At 46.6% G+C, this 22,166-nt stretch overlaps 1 protein-coding gene and 1 pseudogene across 10 annotated transcripts in view; one reads left to right on the top strand and one right to left on the bottom strand.

Moving 5' to 3' along the window:
- ZNF532 (zinc finger protein 532) overlaps window positions 1-22,166 on the bottom strand; it is a 105,863-nt gene that overhangs the window by 50,817 nt on the left and 32,880 nt on the right. For all 10 annotated transcript variants that reach the window (XM_073898105.1, XM_073898110.1, XM_073898109.1 and 7 more), the window contains one exon: window positions 5,404-7,769. In XM_073898105.1, coding sequence (XP_073754206.1) covers window positions 5,404-7,769 — 2,366 coding nt within the window. The remainder of the gene's footprint in view (window positions 1-5,403; window positions 7,770-22,166) is intronic.
- Window positions 13,281-13,883, top strand: LOC141373664 (large ribosomal subunit protein uL11-like; annotated as a pseudogene).

Genomic DNA, 22,166 nt, shown 5'->3' on the forward strand with positions numbered 1-22,166 from the left:
TCTAAAATTTATATGGAAATGCAAAAGAACTAGGATTGCTAAAAACAAGCTTGAGTGTCAGCTACACTTCAATTAAAGAAAAATAACTATTTTGAAAAAAAGGACAAAGTTGGGCACATCAGTGTACTGGATTTCAAGACACTTTATGGTCGCTATAATCAAGACTGTGGTACTGGTGGAGAGACAGACATGTAAGTCAATGGAACAGAACCCAGAACCCAGAACCCAGAAATAGCCACACACAACTACACCCAACTGAGGGGCACCTGGCTGACTTAGTAGGTAGAACATACAACTCTTAATCTTGGGTTTGTGAGTTTGAGCCCCACACTGGGCATAGAGCTTACTTTAAAAAAAAAATGTGGGGCACCTGGGTGGCTCAGTCGTTAAGCATCTGCCTTCGGCTCAGGTCATAAGCCCAGGGTCCTGGGAAGCCTGCTTCTCCCTCTCCCACTCCCCCCTGCTTGTGTTCCCTCTCTCACTGTGTCTCTCGCTGTCAAATAAATAAAATCTTTAAAAAAAAAATTTTTTTAAAGTTTGTGTGTGTGTACACACACACACACACACACACACACAGCAACGGATACTCAACAAAGGTGCCAAGGCAATTCAACAGAGGAATGACAGCCTTCTGGACAAATGGTACTAGAAGAAAAAGACACGTATGGGGAAAACAAACCACCACCACCACAACAAAACTCAGCGTAAGTCTCATACCTTATATAAAAACGAACCTGAATGGATCATGGGCTTAAATACGAAAACTAAACGTATAAAACTTTTAGGAAAAAACACAGGAAAAAAACTTTCAGGATACTGAGCGAAAAACAGGCTTGACACCAAAAACGTGAACTGTAAAAGGGAAAACAGATAGACTGGACTTCATTAGAATTGAAAGCATTTGCTCTGCCAGAGACCTGCTTACAAGACGCAAAGGCTCAACTGCACTTGAAAAAAAACTTTTTAAAAAATGGAAAGACAAGCCACAACTGGGAGAAAAGACTTGCAACCACATACCCAACAAAGGACTAGTATCAAGTATACAACAAGTACTCCTACAACTCAACAGCTAAAAAACACAAACATGATCTAAACAGAAAACGGGCAAAAGACTTGAAGAGACATTTCACCAGAAAGGATGTACAGAGGACAAATAAACACGTGAAGAAGGATGTTCTACATCATTAGCTACTGGAGAACTGCAAATTAAAACCACAACAGCTATCACACACCTACCAAAATGGCTGAAGTGGAAAATACCACCACCAAGTACTGGCGAGGATACAGAGAAACTGGATCACCCATACACTGCCCATGGAATATAAAACGGTTCAGCCACTCTGGAAAAGAGTTTCTTAAAAATATAAATGTGCAACTACCGTACAACCCAGCAACAGTACATGTAGGCATTTATCCCAGCAAACTCAAACTCATGTTCACCCAAAAACCTGTACACAAATGTTTACAGCCACTTTACTCATAATGACCCCAGACTGCAAACAATGCAGACCGTCCTTCAAAGCCTGAAAGGTGAATACCCTGTGGGACAACCTCACCCGGAATACTACTTAGTGATTTAAAAAAACAGACTCCCGGTATGTGCCACAACCTGGATGAATCTCCAGGGAATTATGCGGAGTACAAAAGCCAATCCCCAAAGGTTTACAGATGGTATGGCCCCATTTACAAAGCACTCCAGAAACAACAACAGAATAAAAATGGAGAACAGATTAGTGGTTGCTGGGGGTTAAGAAGCAGGTGGGAGTGGCTCTAAAAAGGCATCATGAGAGATTCCTTTGGTTATGGAAATATGTTGTAGACTCACGGCACCGATGTCAATATCCTGGTTATGATATTGTTCTACGGTTTTGCAAAGTGTACTACTGGGAGGGAACTAAATAAAGGGTACATAGAATCTCAGTATTATTTCTTACATGAATCTAAAATTATCTCAAGGGGCGCCTGGGTAGCTCAGTCGTTAAGCATCTGCCTTCGGCTCAGGTCATGATCCCAGGGTCCTGGGATCGAGCCCCACATCGGGCTCCCTGCTCAGCGAGGAGCCTGCTTCTCCCTCTCCCACTCCCCCTGCTTGTGTTCCCTCTCTCACTGTGTCTCTCTCAAATAAATAAATAAAATCTTAAAAAAAAAATTATCTCAAAATAAAAAGTTCAATTTTAAAAAGTCAGTGATTCAAGAAGGAAGACCCAGAACATCGCACACAACACTGCAGCATTATCAGGCAAAATTTTTAAATGAGTATGGTAATTATAAGTAGAGGTGGGCAGCAGGAAGGAAGTGGGGGGGGAGGGCAGGCAGGAAGAATAGCCCCGCTGCCTGTGAAGGCCTACCCGTCCCTCTAGGCCTGGTGGAGTCAAAGGCTGGCAGGTAAGGAAGGAGGGGCAGCAGGGCCATCAGTCCTGCTAGGGCCCTGTGGTCACACCCTTAACTTTCAGAACCAACAGTGGCAGCAGGGTCAGTGCCAGCATCCGCTGCGGACGGTTCCCTAACTACGACTACTCCGCAGACCTAGGGAACCCTGCCCAGGGGGAAGAGCTCAGTTAAGCCGGAAGAGAAAAAGGGCAACTTGCAGGCAGCAGCCACAGGGCTAAACCTTGCGCTGGATTCCTGCTCCAGAAGGAACAGTCAGAGGAGAAGGCTACAGGGGGTTCTTACAAAGGTGAGGCAGTCCAATCTCTCAGTCCACCGAAGACTTACCAAGAATGTGGAGGTCTACAGAGAAATGGAACGTAAATGTTTTAATAACGACTGTAGTAGACAAGAAAGGAAAGACGGGGTTCGGGAAAGACTGGTACTTGAGGTGCCCCAACTCAACTTCTACATTTTATTAGAAGACATAAGTGTTTCAGGTGTCATTCTCAGGGAGATAACAGTTCATGCAGGTAGATTTTTTTCCCAATTGGATTTAAATTCATAAATTTTAAGTTGTCTGACAGTCATGTGAATGGCAAACTGGAGAAGATGAAAGGAAGAATTTTCCCTCTTCTCTCTTCTGTTCTTCCTGGCTTCAGCCTCCACCTCCAGGTACCACCGTTACCTGACGCCACATCAGGTGACCGCAATGGGTGAGGACACCCCTAGCTTCCACTACATCCAAAGCTGGTACAGCAATAGTCATATGGATCTTACCAACGTCCTGGACTGGGGAAGGGACTCCAGGCTGGCTTAACTGAGCGCTGAAAACGTGGCAGCCCCCTCCTCCCCCCGCCACTGAGAGCCCCACAGACTGGGCTGCTGAGCAAGAGACCAGGCTGCCTGCCTAGGTCTGCAGGAGAACCCTCCTCTGGCCTAGTCTGGGAAAAATGGGAAATTACGGGAGGTGGTAGGGGGGCGTTCTGGGCAAGGCCTCCAACAAGACAAGGGGAAGTGGGGCACAGGCAGAGTATACCAGGGGGCACATTTATGTCGCCAGTCGGTCGTGCCTGGATATGCAGGCAGCTGAGGCTTATAAGTATAAATACGACACTTACACGTCTGGCTCAGTGTACATTTGGCCCCAGAGTTAACGTTACTCTGCCATGACTCATTCCTAAGTATCCCAGGTGAAATGGGTGAGCTGCACTATACACTTGTCCAGGCCAAATGCAGAAGTCAAGGCAGAGCAACCACGTGCGCGAGAAGAGATGTTAACCTCCTTCCTTGAGGGAAACCTCCATCCTAGTTTGACCCTAGTTTGACCCTCGTTTGGCGGTTGAGCCCGAGCGGTCCACAGAGAAAAAAAAGCTGGGAGAATCCGTGGAGGAAGGGAAAGTCCTACCTCCTTGCCCACGTCCTTTCTGCTTCCTAGAGAAGAAGAGATTCCAAAGAGAACAGACTATGGGAGGGCAGCTCAGAATGCCAGACACTGAGCAGCGCACACGACACGGGAGAGGTGGTGAGAGCCCTCCGAAGCCAGGGCCGGATCTGCCACCCCGAGCAGGTTACCAGCAGACGGAGAAAACAAGGCAACGGAACACACACAATGAAAGAAAGGGGTTTTGTTTGTTTTTTTAACGGCATCCTTTCAAGATGGGGAGAAATATTACCTTTCTAACGAAGCCGTGACAAGGTAAGAGGCACCTAGAAAGAACCCAGGCCTTATCACCAGGATACCCGAGAACAGCATGTCAATCACCACCTTCCTGAACTAGTTAGCCACTCCACTCAGTGTTTCACCATCCGAGCCAACAAAACATTTAGCATCCAATGCCGCAAGAATGCTCTCAAGACTCTATCATTTCCATCTCCACTAAACTGAAAATCCAAAGAAAAACATGATTGCCGTATTCTTGATCTTTTAGTCCCCAAACTCAAAATCCCAAGAAGAACTTGACTCGGTAGTTGCCCTTGAGGAACTGATCATGGCAACTCTACCTGACATCTGGAACGCAGCATTAACCCCCTGGTCAGCAAGAGGCAATAAAAGAGGCAAATAAAGGAAAGATCAGCTCACTGCTGGGTCTTCACAAACAGAAGTTCGAGCCAGCATGTATTAGCTCAAACTAGCACCCCTCCCCCTTTCCAATTTCACAAGTTCTCTGCTTTGGACAATAAATCATATGGTCTCTCCAACTTGAATCTGGTTCATTCAACATGTCTAGTTACCTCCAAATAAGGATCATATATCTGTAAAACACGTTGATCTATTGGCCAAATGCTGTCTCATGGAGAAAAGCAAATGACAGAAGATAAAAAGGACTCACTGATGCCCACTGTGACATGTATTTCACCAACATCAACCTACATTTCACCACCAAAAAAAAAAAAAAAAAGCTTCAAAGAAATGCAAAGATATTCTATTCTAAGGGAGAGGGTTTTCCATCTGCAGCTTAAATTCATCGTACTGAGGACTATTACTGAACAAACTTCTGGACCAACATCCTAAGTAAGCGGGCACACCATATTAAGTGGGTACCAATTAAGTCTGTTTAACTGTACAAAACAGTAATTCTAAGTAACATGAGGAATTTTTTTAAAATCCCAAAAATGTCATTAATAACTCAAGAACAATGGTGACGTAACCTGACTTGAACCCCTAACACAATGGCACGATACCCTTAATTAGCCAGATCTCAGACTTCCCACATACATACCACTGACCCAACAATTACAAACTCATTTATCCTAAATCTAAGGCACCATAACTCAACTAGTAGAGTTACTGTCTACAAAAAAAAAAAAAAAAAATCGCCTTCCAAAAAATTGTTTTTAGACTCCTATTACAACATTGTGCAAGTCTATGAAAACAATCCTGTCTCTCGCGCGTCACACACACACACACACACACACACACACACACACACCCCCATTTGCCTGAGCTCCCACCCCTAAAATCAAGGGCACTGTATAGAGCATTCATGTCTACAAATTCGTCCCCGAAACACCAAAAGGTAAGTGATACTCTACTTGTCCACTCGTATCTGCAGCCTGCTGGAAGTGTGTAGCCAGCGACGTCTCGTCCTGGAAAACTTCATTACACTCCAAACATTTCAGACTATGCCTGCAGAGCTTGGATGGGTCTTCATCTAACGGCATAGCTGGAATGATGGGTGTGCTTGAGGGAGCGGATATGACTGTCCCCGTTATGCCAGACTGAATTTTCGTTACAGTGTGTGTGCCGGCTCCCACGGAGCTTGGAAGAGCAGACGATAAAGTAGAAGTATTGCTTGACGGAGAGACAATCATTTGATCAGCTGGGACTGGCTTTAAAATCAAGTGGGAGCACTGCATCACAACCCCCTTTTCCTTGTGCCCGCGGGCGTGGGAAAGGAGACTGCACTTGTTGTAAAAAACGAGGTTCTTTGTACAGTGGTTACACGTTACTTCGATGCGCACGCTGCGTCGGTCATAGTGTTGGGTCAGGCTCTTTTCGAGGGCAAAGGAGTCCCCGCACTCCAAGCACTTGTACCCGCGGGTCGGTAACGTGATGCCTGCATTGGCAGGAGGACTGAGGTTGGGGATGTAAACTGGGACTGGGTTAACGCTGCTCAGCACCTTGTTGAAAGCTTCCACCACGGAACTCTGCAAGGAGGACACCACCTGGACTCGAGACACCTTTTTGGGAGGTTGCGAGGCTGCTGCGTTGATTATTGCCTGCTTTATTTGCTGCTGAGGTTTGGTTAGCACTTGGCGGAGCTCCGAGGTGGCCTGGGCGCCCTGAGGCAGAAGGTTAAGGTTGGCGAGGTGCACAGTCTTTGGCACGAGTTTGGCGTTGGCCAGGCTGGATGCCGGCACCACAACGGTTTGCTGCTGGATGGCATTGGCGGCTTTGATGATGGCGCTGCTGGCGCTCTGAACCGAGGCAGCAGATATGACCGTGGCTTTGACCGTCGTGTTGTTAGCCAGCTTCAAATTGATGACTTGAGATCCCGCCGTCTTCACGGCGGACACCGGGAGGAAGGCAGTGGCCACGGGCTTAATCGTGACCTGTTTGGGGGCCAGCTCTGCAGGGGCGACCGCGTTGGTGACCACTGCCGACTGCAGAGGTGCTCTGGGCGGGGAGGAGAGGACGGCCGCCGAAGCCGGAGAGGACAGGAGAGACGTCACAGACGCCATCACGGACCCGGCCTGCTCAGAAGGCTTTTTCCCCGAGTCGAGATCGACCTCGGGCAACACCCTTGTCACTGTTCTCTTTATTTCCCCAGAAGACGTCTTGATGGTTTTGATGCGGACTTTGGGGATTGCGGGGGTCGACCCTGCGGGGGAGGACGGCGACCCCTTGCTGCTGTTCTCACTGGAGATGCTCCGCGGGCTGTCCGGCTGCTTCAGGGACGCTTTCTTCGTCCCGTCGATGAGGCTCTGGGATTCCGGAGACTTTTCCATGGCTCTGGGACTGTCATTCGCTTCTTTAGGTAATGGAGAGGATCCCCGGGAGTCAGTCACCGGTTCCTTGCAGGAGTCGGAAGCGGCCTTTTTAGCACTCAGGGCCGCTATTGCAGCTATACACGAGGACAGCTTGGACGACGGCTTTGACCTTGACAGCACGCCGCCGCCAAGGCCGGGGTCGCTCTTCTCCGAGCTTGGCTTCCCGTCGTGCGCCCGGCTTTCAAGCACCTTTTCAGAGTTTTCCTTCAGCTTATCCTCTGCTTTTCTGGCTTTAAAAGGTTCGTAAACACTCAGATTTATGGAATTTGTTTCCGCTTCTCTCTTAACAACTCTGTTTTTGTCTAAATTGCCTGCAGGAGAGATTCCGGTTTTGCTCAAGCCGTCCCCACCGGGCGCCTTTGGCTTGTCATAGTCCTGCTGGGCAGACGACGACCCTGTCAACACGTTTGACCGAAAACCGGAACGCACGTCCTCTTTGTCTGGGGGGTCGTCCACTTCTATCTTCTCGTCGTCGTCAAACTCTTCCGCACTTGAGATGGGGCTAAACTGGCTGAACGCGGAGTCTTTCAAAGTCACCTCTGAGGTAGGTGCCTCTCCTTTCAAGGCCTTGGATCCGTCTTTGCCGTAACTGTCAAGAGAGGACGTGGTGAGAAACCCGTTGTGTAAGCCGTTGCCGGTGGGATTGTGGCCGTCTTTCTCTGCGCCCTCAGACGAATCAATGTTCCGGACGTTCTTGACGATAACGCTGACGCCCACATCAGAGGAGGACGGGGTGTGGGAGTCCTCGTCTCCGTGGGCGTTCTGTTTGATGTGGCTTTCCTGGTCATCGTGCGCAGACTCAATAGCTGCTTTTGGATCGACCATATCTGGGATGTCAAATGCTGCCAGGAGGTCATCAAAGTCTGGGGTCTTCATATCCCCCATGGTCATGAATTTGATCAGATGTTCTGTTAAAGGAACAGAAATAATGCCATCAGCAACGAACACTGCGTAATGACGGGATAAATATCCCTCCAGGACTTACATGAACATAGTGATGACCAGCAAGAAAGAGCAGGTTGGGAACTACGCTTCCTACGACGAGGAAACTCTGAGTGACAAGCATCCGGAGAACACGTACAAAGTCTTGATAATTACAGCTTCGAACTCATTTCCCCAAAATGCTGCACAGTATTACCAGCATGGCACCTCTCTAACAAGAATGAAGTTGACCAGAACAGGTACAGCACAAAAAGTAGGTTTTGATGTAACAACTAGAAAAATTTGTCATTTACCACTGGATTCATTGCATGGTTTTCACAAAAAGCTACTCCCAAACCTATTTTAATCTCTACAGCACTCAAGTCTACTGGCAAAATGAGCACGACTATGGTCCCTGTCACATTTGGCCTATCAAATTAAAAGGAATATATGACAATCAAAAAACCAATTATGGATTTCAATTCACCCACACAACAAATGAGCATCCCAGCCCACCACGGGCTATCTACTGCTAATAAAGTTCGGCCTGAGATTTAAAAAAGAAAAAAAAAAATTCCCAAGAAGCTTATTCCATCAGTTTTTATTTAATCCTAATTTTCTCTATTATGTTAGGGGAAAAAGTACTCTCCTGATAGGGAAAAAAAAAAAAAAAAAAAAGGATAGCATCCCTTCCTTCTCCCTCCCTAGTTCAGCGCTTTTAGTGGTGAAGGTAACACACAGCCGTTTCCTAATTGCCATTCATCCGACACAGTTGTTCCCCAACTGACTGTGGCAGCTGAGCGCGGCCCTGCCGTTGACCTTGCTCTTGGCGTCTACCAACATGGACCCAGGGGCATGGCAGAGCCTGGGAGAAGGCAGGCCTTCTCCTCTGCACCAGGGCCAGATCGGGGTGGGTGACATTATGTGAAGTGCTCCCCATTAATGGCGGCAAAACCCTGGGCGGTAGGAGGACAGAGAATCTGAAGAAAAAGGATGGTCACGGCCATTGCTAAAGATGAAGGATTACAAACGCCTGAAATGCTTGGGGTCTTTAAAGGGGACCCTTCGCCCCACCTGCAGAGGACATGGGATTGTGGAGATTACATGAAACTCCACACAGGAGAGATCTTCCTCCTGCCTGAACCCCAGAGCACTCCACCTGTGTTTCTATGATCTTCTGGTATGCACCACAGCACGTGTGCATACTTGTCTCTTTGTATCTACTAGCCTGTCGGCTGACTGAACATGGCAATGTCCCACTCACCTTTGCACCGTTAAATGCCACATGAATAACACACTTGTGAGTCAGGGGCCAGCACACGGGACTTCTCGGAAGGATGGGCCTAAGCCCAGCTCTGTCACTCACTAGCTCTGGGACACTCAGGAAGTGAGGGAATCTCTTTGGGCCTATTCCCTCTTTCTGCAGTGGAGGGGGAGGCAAGCAGCCAGGAAGAGCAGGAAAATAGGAAGCAAAATTCAATGCCGGAAGGGAAGAGGCTTACAGCTGATTTTAGGCAATTTTCAATGCAAGAATCAGCCTAAGTGATTTGTAGATATGTGTTCCTAAGACTCTTTCATCTTCAATACTTACTACCGTTCCTCCTTTTGATCTCCTTTAAATCACTGAGAAATTGTCTTCCACATTTTACTGAAGTATTTAATGATTTTTCTTTTTTATACAAACTGCAAGAGATCGTGCATTCCTTTTTTTTTTTTTTTAAGATTTTATTTATTTATTTGAGAGAGAGAGGCACAAGCAGGGAGAAGGGGCAGAGGGAGTGGGAGACGGAGACTCCCCACCGAGCTGGGAGCTCACGGGCTCATGAGCTGGGGGCTCATCCCAGGACCCTGGGATCATGACCTGAGCCGAAGGCAGATGCTTAACCAACTAAGCCATCCGGGTACCCTGATCATGCATTCTTAACAAAAATATATGGGGGTCAAGGTAGACTTCCTACTGAGGTGACAATATGCGTACCAGTGAAAACTCAAGTCCATCTGCAGGTGGTAACACACCCTCCTCAGCTTACTCACGGACTGTGGGACACATCCAAACACTTCTCATTATTTGGATGGGAAAAACTACTATTGAAGAAGAAATCAGCACGCTTGGGTCAGCTATAGAACAAATCACCTTCCATTCACATAAGTCTCGGTTAAATAAGAATTAAAGAAGTCACATCTACTTTTCCCTAGATGGTTTGCTTAGCCTAAAGAGAAAATACCCCGGGCCCACCATTCTCTCAGAAGGACGCCTGACAGACCCAACAGGGGATAATGTATCCCCAGCATCAAACTACAGCGCAGAGAAAACATCAACACTTCTAAGTTGATATCGTTGTGAAAGTATCTATGACTGAATCATACACAGTGCAAGTCTGCGATTATGATTTTCTTTTTAGGAGGAAATCGAACATTTAAACTGCAGAATACAGGGAATGAAAAATCCACCTGTCAGATAATACCCACGTAAGAGTCCACCCACTTAGGAATAATCCCCGAATGTCACTATTTTTACTTTTAAGCAGCAAATGGCAGTTTTAAGTGAAAACTCATGATAAACTCACGATAAAATCACCATTAACTGGGAGCCTAGGTGGTTCAGTCGGTTAAGTGTCTGCCTTTGGCTCAGGTCATGATCTCGGGGTCCTGGGATCAAGTCCCACGTTGGGCTACCTGCTCAGCGGGGAGTCAAGTTCTCCCACTCCCTCTGCCCCTCCCCCCTGCTCGCGCACGCATGCGCTCTCTCTCTCCCTCTCTCTCTCAAATAAATAAAATTTAAAAAAATAAATAAAAAATAAAAAAATAAAATCACCATTAGTGAAGCATCCAGCCCCTGTGGTCAATCTCTACCAACCATGTTGATCCAAGTTTATAGATCGTGGTTTTTAGAGAAACTCAAGACACAGAATCACCAACTACTGCCCAACTCCCACCAGAGTTGAAAGGGTCTGAAAAGAGTTGAAACACTGAGAAGTGTTTTTTTAAGCCACCACTTATCCAAAGCTTGGACCCAGGCTCTAGACGTCCCCAGAAGTAGATAGGCTCTGTCTAAATCTCTCCATCCTTTACGGTGACAATGGATTTATGTCATGTGTGCTTTCCTTATAATGTGGGTGAGCAAAGAACATCACCCAGTTTCACATCATTCATTCCAGAGGGTAGTCGGTTCCGCGACAAAAAGAACATAAAAGGCCATGCAACGACTCATGGGTGGTAGGCCCAGGACACACAATCACCAGTAATGATAAAAGGTCTCACATAAAACAAAGCCTGTTGAGGAACTGACAGGTCGGATCTGCAGTGCAACTGGCATGTACTCTTAGGAATACGAGGAAGATTAATAAAGGAATCTCAGCCATCTTCCTCTCCTGGAGACACAAGGGACCTGTCTGACTTACCCACACGCAGGGACTCACGCACTGCGGCCACAGCGTCCCATCACCCGATAACCGGCAGGCCAGCAGGCCGGCAACCCACCTCGCTGCCCGAGTCTTTTCCTATCCGCCCACCTAAAGTAGAGTGAAGGCTTGGAAAACCCCAGAGAGGATCCTCCAAGCCTGCAAACGTCCCCAGGGCTTGAGAGACCATTCCCCATGCAGGAGCAACTCTCCCTCCGTCATACTGTGGCCACATATCCCACTCTCCCACCCCTCCGTGTCACCTAAGATTTGTACTTTCTCTTGCGGGAAGAGGGTGGACCTCAGGGTCCACGTCGCAATAATGGGACGTTCTACAGAGCATTCGGGTGAGGGCGAATTAGCAGGGGCTTCGAAAACTGGAGTCAGCCCTCCTGGTTCACCTGAAGGAACCCAGATGCGAACATCGCAGACGCAGGACAGGCATGAAAGCCCAGCAGGAGCACACAGCACTGCCTGGAACCTAACACCACCGGCGGGTGGACCCGCCTCTGCGGGACTGTAGAACAGACATAAGGAATAGCGCTTTCTGTAACTTCACACTTCTTTCTTGGTTTCCAGAAATGGTGGCATCCTCACAACCCCACTGTCCTATGACCCGCTCCCTTCCCGCATTCTGGAAGGCAGGAGCAAATTCTCCATTTGGGGGAACAAAATGTTTTAACTCCCACTTCATTTCCCAGTTATATCAGGTACAAAGAGAAACGTTTATGTTTAAAAGTTTTCTCTCCATTTTTCACCCCAGTCCCAAAGTACCACTTTGTTGAAAACATTACAAAAATAAATTTCAGGGGCGCCTGGGTGGCTCAGTCGCTAAGCGTCTGCCTTCGGCTCAGGTCATGATCCCGGGGTCCTGGGATCGAGCCCCGCATCGGGCTCCCTGCTCAGCGGGAAGCCTGCTTCTCCCTCCCCCACTCCCCCTGCTTGCGTTCCCTCTCTCGCTGTCTCTCTCTCTGTCAGATAAATAAATAAAATCTTTTAAAAAAAAATAAATAAATAAATTTCAGTCTTCTCTTTTAAAACATAATAGACAGAGAGCTCTCTTGAGCTTCTCTTTCCCTGGACAGCTTGATTTTCAGACAGAATTAGCTTTAGTTGTTGTTAATAAAGTCTTTTATTTCATTTGTACTCCATAAAACATACGTTCCTTCAAAGGCACTAACAGTCTTTTAATTTAAAACTAAACCCCATATAAATAACCTATGATTCACTAATAGCATTTGTGCCTAATGTAGAATGTCCTTTCACCCAAAGACATTGAAAAACTTGGCGGGGGGAGGGGGTGAATGCTAGGCCTATTTACAGAAACGGAAATTGAAAGAACTTGAGTCTGTCAGGCGATCACTTTATTCTCTCCCATGACACGGACAAAACATTTCCTTTCTTACCAAAGCCTCTTAAAATTATAGAAAGCTATTTCGTCTTTGTTGGCAAAACTCAAAAGTTATCATGTCAAAAGAAAAACTTAAGAAAAACCTATTCACCCCCTCCCCATCGTACTTCTTACACTTTATGATAAAAGAAACTGCTCTTGGGGTGCCTGGGTGGCTCAGTCGCTAAGCGTCTGCCTTCGGCTCAGGTCATGATCCTAGGGTCCTGGGATCGAGCCCCGTATCGGGCTCCCTGCTCCACAGGAAGCCTGCTTCTCCCTCTCCCACTCCCCCTGCTTGTGTTCCTGCTCTCGCTGTGTCTCTCTCTGTCAAATAAATAAATAAAATCTTTAAAGAAAACAAAAAAGAAACTGCTCTTTGTGGAACTGTTTCCCAATTTTTAAACTGGAGACTAGCGGTATAATAGGCTCAGGCATCACTCACCCAGTGAACGCTAACTTCAGATCATCCCCGGAGACGCGCCTGCCCATGCCTGACCTAGCCTAAAGCCAGGCCTGACCCGGCCATGGTTCTGCCTCCAAAATGACCATGCAAAGGCCAATCTGAGCAGTGAAAACACAACAGATTCACCATTTCAATGAAGAAACTAACATTTGCTTTCGTGAAAACCAATAAACTCTAAATCGTAACAATCCGAAAGAAAACCATAGTACACTTTTGGCTTTCTGCTCAGGGAGGCAAAGGTACAACTTTCTTCAGTCGTCCCGAATCCGGGTTCATCCGACACCAGCCACCTCCGCCATGCCGCCTAAGTTGGACCCCAACGAGATCAAAGTCGTGTACCTGAGGTGCACCGGTGGCAAAGTCGGTGCCGCGTCTGCCCTGGCCCCAAAGATAGGCCTGCTGGGTCTGTCTCCAAAAAAGGTTGGTGATGACATCGCCAAGGCAACCGGTGATTAGAAGGGTCTAAGGATTACGGTGAAACTGACCATTCAGAACAGACAGGCCCAGATTGAAGTGGTACCTTCTGCCTCTGCCCTGATTATCAAAGCCCTCAAGGAACCACCAAGAGACAGAAAGAAGCAGAAAAACATTAAGCACAGTGGAAATATCACTTTTGATGAGACTGTCAATATTGCCCGACAGATGCGACACCGATCTTTAGCGAGAGAACTCTCTGGAACCATTAAAGAGATCCTGGGGACTGCCCAGTCTGCGGGCTGCAATGTTGATGGCTGCCACCCTCATGACATCATAGATGACATCAACAGTGGTGCGCTGGAATGCCCGGCTAGTTAACTACAAAGGAAAATGTTTCAATAAAGGATCATTTGACAACCAGTGGAAAAAAAAAAAAGAAAAGAAAACCATAGTACATATTGACCACCTTGACAGTCTTACACAAACTTTCCATAAAACAACTGTAATAATACAAGGTCTTTTATTCTTTGGGGGGACTAAGTCACTATTTTCTAGCACTATCTGGACACTGAAGCCCTTTTTGAAGGAATCATTCAATAGATAATGAATTTAACTCATATTTCCTTCAAATACAATTTTTTTTTTTAAAGTAGGCTCCACACCCAGCTGAAGCCCCAACGTTGGGCTTGAACTCATGACCCTGAGATCAAGAGCTGGTCGAGTGTCTGACTTTTTTTTTTTTAAGATTTTATTTATTTGAGAGAGAGAATGAGAGAGAGAGAGAGAGAGAGAGAGCATGAGAGGGGGGAGGGTCAGAGGAAAAAGCAGACTCCCCGCTGAGCAGGGAGCCCGATGCGGGACTCGATCCCGGGACTCCAGGATCATGACCTGAGCCGAAGGCTGTTGCTTAACCAACTGAGCCACCCAGGCGCCCCGAGTGTCTGACTGTTGATTTTGTCTCAGGTCATAATCTCAGGGTCATGGGACTGAGCTCCTCATCAGGTTCCACGCAGGGAGCCTCTCTCTCTTGGCCCCTCCCCCTGCTAGTGCTCAGTCTCTCTTTCTCGCTCCCTAAAATAATCTTTAAAAAAAAAAAAAAGACATTTCACACACAGGGTGAAGAGAACAGAATATACATTTTGCTAATTCATAAATTAGTAAATATAGTTGCTATTTATCCATAATAGATTTACTTGTTTCACTGAATCCTCCTATCCATCTCGTTATGGATCCTTTTATCAATTCCTGATATGCAGATACTTTGGCCAAGGTAGTGTTTCCTTTTTTAGTTAATATTTAGTGTTCCTCATTTGAAATATAACTGATGGGAAAGTTCAAACCCCTACTTGGAAAGATAAACACAGGACCACCTAATCCCAAGGCCACAACCTTGGGAGACACAACCAGCTCTTCCTTGTGGTTCTTCTCTGCACTGCCCTCAGGGCCTCAAGGCAATACACTCCGGCACCTCCCTGCCCTCCTGGCCCATCCACTCTCCCCAGCCCTGCAGGAGAAACCAGGGGAGCGCCCCGCCACAGCAGCAGAGGATAGGGTCCCTGCAAACCTCAGCCCTTCCAGAAGCTCAACTTGCGATCTTCAGTCTCCTTCCTGTGTCACCCCCCTAAGGAAGGTCACCCTTAGATTCAGACTCTCAAAGCTCAGCCATACGGAGCTCCTTTGCTATTCCCCACTGAGGCTCTCCAACAGCCAAAAGAACTTCTAGAGAAGACCGCAGATCTCTGTCCTTTGTCCCCTGCCCCCGGGAGCCCCAGCTGCACTTGGCTCCACGATGCGCTCTTCCCATATTGCTGATTCCCGGGCTGCCAATAGTCAGAAGCTGTTCCTAACCTTCCCTCTTACTTGCTTCATGCTTTCTTCTCCTGCAGTCAGTTTCAGAGATGGTGGGCATCAGGCGAGACCTTCCTGCCTTCCAACATTTCCCACTCCTACACGGCAAGCCATTGCAAGTCGGTCCCCCAAATCCACTGTGAGCTGGCTGCCGCTCTCCCGTACTCTTGGGCATGCCTGTCATCTCTGCCTACTGGCATAAAGAGACCTCCCCCTAATCTCAGCCTTCAGACCCTACTCTCAGTGCCCTGACTCATGGGCATGCCGCCTTCAGGCAAGCGCTCGAACGCTGGGACAGACTATGGACCTCCAGCTCCCTCCCGGCCCCTCTGCAATCCACCCTCCTGATACCACTGCTAAAATCCAGGCTGTAGGAAGCAATCTGGGGGTGAAGGAACTGTTCTGTATCACCATTTTGGGGGTGGATACATACTTCTTTGCATTCGTGGAACTCCAGAGAACATTACTATATATAATGGGGGCCGGCGAGAAGGCAACCAGGAATAATGGGAGGCCCAAAATGAAAGAGCGCCTCTAACAAAGAACCTAATTGCATCACAGTCAACAGTACCAGCGTGCAGGAAGAGGGAGGGACGAAAAGAACCAGCTGAAGTCCCGGGAACACAGTTCTGTCTGTGAGGCCGCAGAGGAAGGAAACTTCCACATACTCTCCACTACTCAGTACAAAAACTGCTGAAATCGGAATAAGGTCTGCAATCCAGTTAGTAGCAGCATACCAATGATAACTTTCGTTGGGAGGAGCGTGTTTTAATGATGCAAGGTGGTCAGGGAAAGCAAGGTAAAGGGTACCTTTATGTTATTTTCGCAACTTTTCTGTAAGTTATAATAATTTTAAAATAGTTAAATGAAGGGCGCCTGGGTGGCTCAGTCGTTAACCGTCTGCCTTCGGCTCAGGTCATGATCCCAGAGTCCTGGGATCGAGCCCCACATCGGGCTCCCTGCTCCGTGGGAAGCCTGCTTCTCCCTCTCCCACTCCCCCTGCTTGTGTTCCCTCTCTCGCTGTGTCTCTCTCTGTCAAATAAATTAATAAAATCTTTAAAAAAATAAAATAAAATAAAATAGTTAAATGAAGATAGTGCTATCATTTAATAGTTATAGCTACTAAACGAAATCAAGCGAGCGCACTGCAGCTAGAAAACACTCTGTACCACGGCCCCGTTCCGTGGCCTGTGTCCTTTCCCGCCATCGTGGTCTTAGAGCAGAATTCTACGCCCCAGCTGTCCTTCCCTCTAGCGAACCTCATCCAAGAGCCCACCAGACTTCTCCGGACTCCCTGGCTCTCCCCTCCCCACTGGTGGGTCCCATCAGACTCTGTATCTCCCTTTGTTCAAGGGTGGCTGGCTACAGCAACTCCCATGGTCCCAAACATCGTGGCCATTCACAGAACTCAGGCACTTCCACATTCAGCCCTAGTTCTACCTGAAAAGCCACCTTTCCAAACTGCCAGCTTCATGTTCCACTCAGCTCCCCCAACGGCGTGTCAAAGTTAACCTAAAGCCCTCATGTTCCCTCCCACCTGTTTCTCCTGAGTCCTGTCTGTGTTATGTCGATGACATTCACCTTCTCTGTGAAAACATTAAAAACCCTCAGGCAGCATTTCACACGCAATGAAACAGACATGACTTCTGTAGGATCTTACTAGGCTTTTCGCAAACACAAGGCTGAAATACACATAGTAAATGCTGGATTTTTCTACACCAAACAGACTCCTTCCAGCAGGACAGCTAATTATCATGTTAATGAATATTCTAAATCTCTGAAAGGAGAAATGCAGTAGTCCCTAAATTCTGATCTAACCAAAGGTCCTTTTTCCCTGATCCATGACTACAAATGCCAAAACGATTTCCCAAAAGGCTATACCAATTTTTGTTGCCGCCATTATGCATTATAGTTATTTTAAGTGCATCCTGCCCCTCAACTTTATAAATATTTATTAGCAAATGTCTAAGGCAGCAAAAAGATAACTTACTATACACCAATTTCTACATTATTATTAGAAAGTTTGACCTTTTTCCCTTATGGTTTGCTTACCAGTTGTAAGAGAAGTATTTGTTCACTGAATAATGAATGGATGCACAGAGGGAGATGATGAATATCCTATTTACTTCTTTCTGCCGCTCTATGAGATAACTTACCAACCTACGCTCTTGTCACTTAGCAAATAATAATCAGCAAAAGCACAGAAAACCCAACCATACAGTTCCCTAAAATAAATTAGTTTCTAATTTGTTAGAACCTGACAAACCCTGATGAAGAGAATGAGCATTTAACGTCCCAGCTACACAACATAACAGACAACAGGTGGGAAGGCACAACACCCCCTTCCAGCACTGTTCCATTCCAGCACCAATGTTCCCTTTGCTCTGACTTCTTCGTGTCAGAAAATTTTCCACCTACAAAGTAAGGGTAACAGTATATACCCAACCCAGGGGATACGCGGAGGACTGGTGCTTAGTTAAATATTTAGAGAGAACATGGTCAAAGTCAAACACACAGCACAAAAAAGCACAGAAAGTATCAGATTCAAACAAGGAGTGGCCACTGGTCAGAGAATTTCAAGGAATATTCCTCTTCCTGTCATTCTACAACCTACACCCAGAGCCAGGACACCTACCTGGCCAAGCATTCAGGACCGCATTGTGGAGAACGGAGGCTGGTCCTGAGGGGCCGGGGGGTTGGGAGGTCCCACACAGAACCCACGGGCCAAGCTGTGAGCCTCAGTTGGGGTCAGAGTTAGAGGCTGGGGCACAAATCAAACCCACCAGATCAGAACCGGGGAGGTGGACGTAAGAGATGCCCAGACAGAGACATCCTCATCTGAGCCCACCTGCTCCCTACGGCCCCCAAACCACAGCAGAACTACAGTTTACCCGGACACAGCACTTTAAAGTTTGCACAACTTCCCACAAACAGCCGCTCTCTTCTGAAGATGGATGGAAGGTCAGTGAAGGTCACACGTAAGAGATGTGTCTTCCCCAAATCCTCAGAACTACTGCAAACAAGGTTTTCCCAGGGGAGCTCCAAGAATTGTCTAAAACTCCTAAGTTTTGGGCGCCTGGGTGGCTCAGTTGGTTAAGCGTCTGCCTTCAGCTCAGGTCATGATCCAGGGTCCTGGGACTGAGCCCCGTGTCGGGCTCCCTGCTCAGCATGAGTCTGCTTCTCCCTCTCCCTCTGCTGCTCCTCTTGCTTGTGCTCTCTCTCTCAAATAAATAAATATATTAAAAAAAACTCAAGTTTTTAATCGTAGTTAATTAAAAAACAATCAATAATTAATGTGATTTGAGGAACAGAAAAGAAAATGATGTATACCTCCATCTGTCTTGAGACTCACACTCAACAAGAAAGTGGTTTTCATACAGGATTTTCCATGAAGGACAAATAGAGAAGAAATTACATCCTGAAGATGTGAATTTTCATACTGTTCCAGTTGCCTACACTTTGCTTTAATCTCCTTCGTTTAACTCTGTCACTACCCTTGGCAGCCCCTATCACCAAAGCTACACTGTACATTGGGAAAAACAAACGCAAACCTCTAGTTCCCAAGTCCATTTTATTTCATCTATTTGTTTTGCCTTCATAAAACCAAATGCTCAAAATTTAACATTAATGAGTTTTTAACTATCTCCCGAAGGCTCACAGATCTGTGAAAATTTCTGAGAAGTGTAATAAAAAGATACAAATCGCAGACCAAAAATATCATCGACCCAAATTCAATCCTGTTTGCCAGATGCCTGTGTAGTGTCGATACTGGAACTTAGGCCACAGAAAAAAGCAGCTTAACTCCCCATCCAAGGAATAATGATTTTTTTTAAAGATTTTATTTATTTTAGAGAGTGAGAAAGAGAGCGCGTGCACATGTGTGCATGCTCGCGAACAGGAGAGGCACAGGGAGAAGGAGAGAGAATCCCAAGCAAAGTCCGCTCAGCCCGATCCCACAACCCGATCCCAAAACCCGGAGATCACAACCCAAGCCGAAATCAAGAGTCAGACACTCAAGTGACTGAGTCACCCAGGCGCCCTAGAATCTAATTTTGTACTGATGTAGTCTTTCTAAAAATCTGACAGCTAGGGGTGCCTGGGTGGCTCAGTTGGTTAAGCATCTGCCTTCAGCTCTGGTCATGATCCCAGGGTCCTCAAATCGAGTCCCATGTCGTGCTCCCTGCTCAGCGGGGAGTCTGCTTCTCCCTCTGCCTGCCACTCCCCCTGCTTGTGCTCTCTCTGCCAAATACATAAATAAAATCTAAAAAAAAAAAAATCTGACAGCTACACAAAAACCAAATCCTGGCAGTCTCACGGAAAGGTTCAATAAGCGAAAGAGAGTCATGCAAGAAGGTGAGCCCAGCACTGGTACAGATGCCTGGCAAAGACCAAAAGTGGGGACAGACAGCACATGAATCTTGGTTTCTGACACCGTTCTCCACTAGAAGGAACCAGGGAACAACACAACTACACTGACAGGGTCAAGTCAAAGGAACACAGAGGTCAACCGAAAGAGCTCCTGGTAGCCAGAGTGGGTACGATTCGAGCAATAAGTAAAGCAGTGCTGGGTTATAACCCAAAGTATAAAATAAAAACCCATGAGTCCATAGTCCGCTCAGTTTTTTTTTTTTAAAGTGAGTAAGACAGGGGCACCTGGGTGGCTCAGTCGGTTAAGTGTCTCCCTTCAGCTCAGGTCGTGATCCCAGGGTGCCGGGATCCAGCCCCGCATCGGGCTCCCTGCTCGGCGGGAAGCCTGCTTCTCCCCCGCCCACTCCCTCTGCTTGTGTTCCCTCTCTCGCTGTGTCTCTGTCAAATAAATAAATAAAATCTTTTAAAAAAAGATTAAAAAAAATAAATGCAAGTAAGATAGAGAAATGAACAGCTAGCTAAGAGGGTGGGAGAGCTTTAAAATGTGAAAAGGGGACTGGGATGAGCAGAAGTGCGGTAACTGCCACATTTGTGCGGGCCAACAGGATCACAAACAAGGTATTCCTAAAACGTTTACGGCACAGCTCTCTATATGTGGAGATTAATTCTCCCTTTTATCCTCTTACCAATAAGCTGCCTCAAGGTCAGCCCCTGACTAATCAAAATGACTTAACACATTTTTTAAGATTTTTATTTATTTGTCAGAGAGAGAACGAACGCGTGCACGCGCATATGCGCGCGCGCACGAGCAGGGGGAGTAGCAGAGGGAGAAGCAGGCTCCCCACCGCGCAAGGAGACCGAAGAGGGACTTGATCCCAGGACCCTGGGGTCATGACCTGAGCCAAAGGCAGATGCTTAACCAACTGAGTCACCCAGGCGTCCCTGACTGAACTTTTAAAGCAAAGTTTATTAGAAATAGGATCTCCAGGGGCGCCTGGCTGGCTCAGTCGGTGGAACGTGCAATTCTTGGTCTCAGGGTAGAGTTCAAGCCCCATGTTGGATGTAGAGATTACTTAAGAAATAAAATCCTTAAAACAAATCAAAATCAAAGACAAGACAAAACAAAGAAAGAGAATTTCCCAAAGTTTACATATCCCATGCTTTCTGCACACAAAATGACTGGGATGATCTTCCACTACCACTGCCAGCCCCAGTCTGTGGCCAAAGATGATAAATGACTTATTTGGTGTCTCTTTTTACCTAATGGCAGACAATATGACAAGTGGATCAGTGATAATTTAATATATAAAACAACAGCCTATAAAAAAAAAATAGGTCCCTCTCGGGCACCTGGATGGCTCAGTCGGTTAAGCATCTTCCTGATTTCAGCTCAGGTCATGATCTCAGAGTCATGAGATCCAGTCCAGCATCCAGCTCTGGGCTGGGCATGGAGCCTGCTTGAGATTCTGTCTCTCTCCCTCTTCCTCTGCCTCCCCGCCTTTAAAAAAAAAGTCCCTAAATAAAGGTTTGGTTGTGCAGGTCACGTGGAAATAAATGAATTGTTTATGCCTCTCACCATGATTTAGGTATCTTCTAACAAAGCTAGTCTTTCCTTCCACGATAACATTGTAAACGGGGTCTGCCGTTCTAAACTTTAGCAGCCATAAATAGAAACTGCTGCTTCCCTTTAAATAAATTATATGCAGAGTAACTTCCCAATCACACACTAAAATCCACTTTGCGAACCCAATGTAATTAATGGCCCATATGCAGAAAAACAGAACAAGGTATACATTTATTTATTTTTTAATTGTGGTAAAATACACACACCACAAAAGTTACCATCTTAACTAAATAATTTTTTTTAAGTAGGCTCCACACCCAGTGGAGCCCAAAGCAGGGCTTTAACCCACGACCCTGAGACCAAGACCTGAGCTGAGGTCAAGAGCTGGACACCTAACCAACTGAGCCACCTAGGTGCCCCCTTAACTATATAATTTTTATATGAAAAGTACATAAAAATAGGGGCGCCTGGGTGGCTCAGTTGGTTAGGTGACTGCCTTCGGCTCAGGTCATGATCCTGGAGTCCCGGGATCGAGTCCCACATCGGGCTCCCTGCTCAGCGGGGAGTCTGCTTCTCCCTCTGACCCTCTTCCCTCTCGTGCTCTCTATCTCTCATTCTCTCTCTCTCTCAAATAAATAAAATCTTAAAAAAAAAAAAGTACATAAAAATAATAAAAGCAAAAAATGCTACCTACTATTACTAACTGAAGACCTGCGGAGGAATAAAAAGCAATTAGTTGAGCTGTCCCCAAATGCAGGCTGAAAGTGTCTTAAAAACCTCTAAATGGCAATTTCTAAACTCACACATTCTCCAAGGTTTGGACTTCAGACATCGGATAGACACATGCACACACACACTCTCCTGAACACACAACTGATTCACTAAACACTTGCGTATCATACAACAGCTACTCACTTAGGAGAGGTTCAAACC

Source organism: Callorhinus ursinus, unplaced genomic scaffold, assembly GCF_003265705.2.
Source record: "Callorhinus ursinus isolate GAN/ISIS: 27379988/994484 unplaced genomic scaffold, GSC_fseal_2.0 scaffold11, whole genome shotgun sequence".
In the NCBI taxonomy this organism is placed as follows: Eukaryota; Metazoa; Chordata; class Mammalia; order Carnivora; family Otariidae; genus Callorhinus; species Callorhinus ursinus.